At 35.6% G+C, this 3,410-nt stretch overlaps 1 protein-coding gene across 1 annotated transcript; it reads right to left on the reverse strand.

Annotated features, from left to right (window-relative positions):
- Positions 1–840: 840 nt before the first annotated feature.
- Positions 841–1,194, reverse strand: LOC115885173. Its single transcript, XM_030903986.1, has one exon. The coding sequence runs from the start codon at positions 1,192–1,194 to the stop codon at positions 841–843; it is 354 nt and encodes a 117-aa protein (XP_030759846.1).
- Positions 1,195–3,410: the final 2,216 nt, after the last annotated feature.

Raw genomic sequence — 3,410 nt, forward strand, 5'->3', positions numbered from 1 at the left:
ACCCTAATATTTTGACTAAGTTTGATGTTTCATAACTTTTTAATTTGTAATGTGATTTTTATGATTATGATGCTAGTTTGTAGATAAATGTGTTGGTATTATTTTTTATTCTTTTAATGGCTTATATATTTCGGTTAGGTGGGTTTATACCAGGGTAAATCAAAACTTCGTTTTTTTGCAATAAATTCAAAACACCTTCTGGAAAAAATGGGACGGACATTTTGGATAAAAAGCACTTTCCTGTAATCTTAGACGAAATAATTGTCCTATTATCTCTATTCTTTTATGAGCTACACATTTTTAAATAAAGTACTGATATTTTTACAATCTTGAATTAGTTAAAAATGGAGCTCTCAATGACCACCTTTATATTGAGGATGTAATTGTTCTCCAAGAAGTTGTTGTTCCATTTGCTCCTTTCATTGAAAATCAGTTTATGCGAAGAAAATAACTCGGTTATTTTGGACTTATTTGAAAAACGATAAAGAGAAAATATGTTTCTTTTACCGAGATCTATTACCTTTTAAAATATTTGCACTTATTTCTGGGACACCCTGTATAGTTTAATTTAGTTGAATATATATATATATATATATATATATATATATATATATATATATATATATATATATATATATATATATATATATATATAATATATATATATATATATATATATATATATATATATATATATATATATATATATATATATATATATATATATATATATATATATATATATATATATATATATATATATATATATATATATATATATATATATATATATACGGGATTTTTGATTAGACATTGGTTGTCCATTAATCAAGCATGCAGCTACTGCTGCTTTCCCGTTCGCCTTCGCCAAACCTCTCTATCAAATGCATCCAGTTCTTCCAGCTCTCTGGATGCCATCGCTTGCCTAATTGTGTTGTTCCACGACCTTCTTGGTCTACCTCGCTTTCTTCTTTGTGGAGGACTCCACTGAAACAGACGTTTCGGCCATCGATCTTCCGGCATTCTTAATAGATGGCCAAACCACTTGAGACCTCTGATTTCGACCCTGTCTATAATTGTCTCTGGTGCATTCATTCGGTGTCTAATCTCTATGTTGGTAATTCGGTCCATTTTCGATACACCTGCGCTCCTTCTGAGATAGTCCATTTCGACTGCTGTAAGTCTCCGTTTCATTTCGGCTGTTAGAGCCTATACTTCGCAACCATAGCACACCACCGATTCCACCAAGATTTGTCCCAGCCGTTTTTTGGTTCTAAGAGAGATGCTGATTCCACCACAATGAATTCAAGCATCCCACTACTCTCTTGCCAGCTTGAATGCGGAGTTTAATTTCGTCCTCTCCAATGCCCTGTTTAATCACGATTGACCCTAAATATTTGAAGTTGTTGACCTGTGTGACCTGAGTATCATCGGTAATCAGAACTTCAAAGGCCGCTTCACTATAGACTACTAGATATTCTGTTTTTTAAGACTTACTTGTAGACCCCACTTCTCATATGTACATAGAGTCTTCTCATCATATATTCAAGGTTAAACGCATCCTGCGCAAGCACCACCTGGTCGTCAGCAAAATTTAAAGTGAACAATTTTTGTGCCCCTATAGGAATACCCATAGGTTCACATTGTCTTTTCCATTCTTCTAGCGCGACTTCTACATAGGCGTTGAAAAGCAAAGGGAAGAGACTGCAGCCCTGTCTGAGACTCTTTGTGGTTAGTATAGGTTCAGACAGTCGATTTCCTACCTTTATGATACATTATTATTGTACAGTTCTTTAATTATTTTTAAGAGATCCTTATCCACGTCTAGCCGTTCGAGGGCCTTCCACAATTTTTGACGGGGTATTGTATCGTAGGCTTTTTCAAGATCTACAAAAGCCAAGTGAACTTCCTGTTCTACGGATATTTGTTTTTCCAGAAGCTGCTGAAGTATGAAAAGGTTGTCGACACAAGATCTGCCCGGTCTAAATCCACTTTGGTCCTCTCCAATTTTATGGTCAATATTTGCTCTAAGTTTGGATTGTAGAATTTTACTAAACAACCTGCCCATCGTACAATTCACACTTAGTCCTCTGTAGCATCCAGGGTCTCTCCGATTTGCCTTTTTGAATATGGATACTAAATGAGACGTTTTCCATTCTTGGGGTATTCTATTGATTGCTAGGCACTTATTCATAAGGGCTACCAAACGTTCGATCAGAGCGTAGCCCCCGCATTTTAGTAGCTCAGCTGGGATATTACCTGGACCTGGAGATCTTTTATTTTTCATCTTATTAAGTTCTTTTTTTACTTCTGCCACTGATATATTTTGTTTTGTTTCTAGATGTTGATATTTGAACTTAGTTTGTTGTATTAAATACTTACAAAAAGTGGCTTTCATCGTACGGTACTTACATAACAGCAAGACCTACATGCTCTAAATCTTCTTAACACCCGATTTAAATAGAATGCGAATATAGCGACGCAGTGTGGTACTAAATCAGACCCATTTGCGTATAGAGAAAGCAATATTTGCGCGTAGTTAGACCAAAAACGGACTGGGCAGAACAATGCAGATGCGGTACTGCCTTTTTGGTACTACCACTCGTTCTTTTGTGTGCGTCTCTTGAAATAGGTGTACGCGTTAAAAAAGGTTCTGGTACTGGCTAGCAGGTTGCGATAGGCTCCATAGCGGTTAAACACGACGCACGTTTTTATACAGGGTGATGATAATAAAATTTTAATAAACTTTAATAGTAATAAAAATACTGTGGAAATATAACTCAGTGGCGTAACTATCGATGTGCCGTGTGTGTGAAGCACAAGGGCCCGGGCCCTCGGCCTTTCCATAAATATCTATCACATGCTATCGCGAATCAAGAAGAATCGGGCGATCCCGAACTAAATTCTTATCTATCACATGTTTTCTTAACTATTTAACTAGCACACGCTATCGCGAAAATAACTTATTACTTTACACTTGTTCTTGTGCAATTTTGTAGCTGTGTTTTCCTTTTTATTTTGCAAAATAAAGATAACTGGAAATATGTGATTTTCCATTAGAGCATTAAATTTGACAAAAAGGAAATTTGCTGTATTGTCACTGGATTTCTATACCATCGAATAGAAATAGAACTAAGCTAGTTATAGCATCAAAAAGAGCATGAAAAATTATACTGGCCAAACTAGTTAACTCAAAATCACAAAAACTCTAGTTACCTAATGGCTGTATTAAGGGGACGATAAGGAAGCTGAGTTACGAGAGGTACCCGAGACTGCCACGTTTTTAAAATCACCCCGTAGCTCAGTAACTAAGAGGGCCATGACAAATCCTATTAGGGCATCTCTCATTTTGTCAAAAAGTAGCCGACTATTGTGAAAACCTATTCATAAGGGCAACAAAATACATGAAA

This window comes from Sitophilus oryzae, unplaced genomic scaffold (genome assembly GCF_002938485.1).
Source record: "Sitophilus oryzae breed Bouriz unplaced genomic scaffold, Soryzae_2.0 scaffold_376_pilon_pilon, whole genome shotgun sequence".
Lineage (NCBI taxonomy): Eukaryota > Metazoa > Arthropoda > Insecta > Coleoptera > Curculionidae > Sitophilus > Sitophilus oryzae.

What these genes read in the sequence shown, in the direction of transcription:
- LOC115885173 (XM_030903986.1), bottom strand. Translation starts at nt 1,194, where the DNA reads ATGAAACGGAGACTTACAGCAGTCGAAATGGACTATCTCAGAAGGAGC.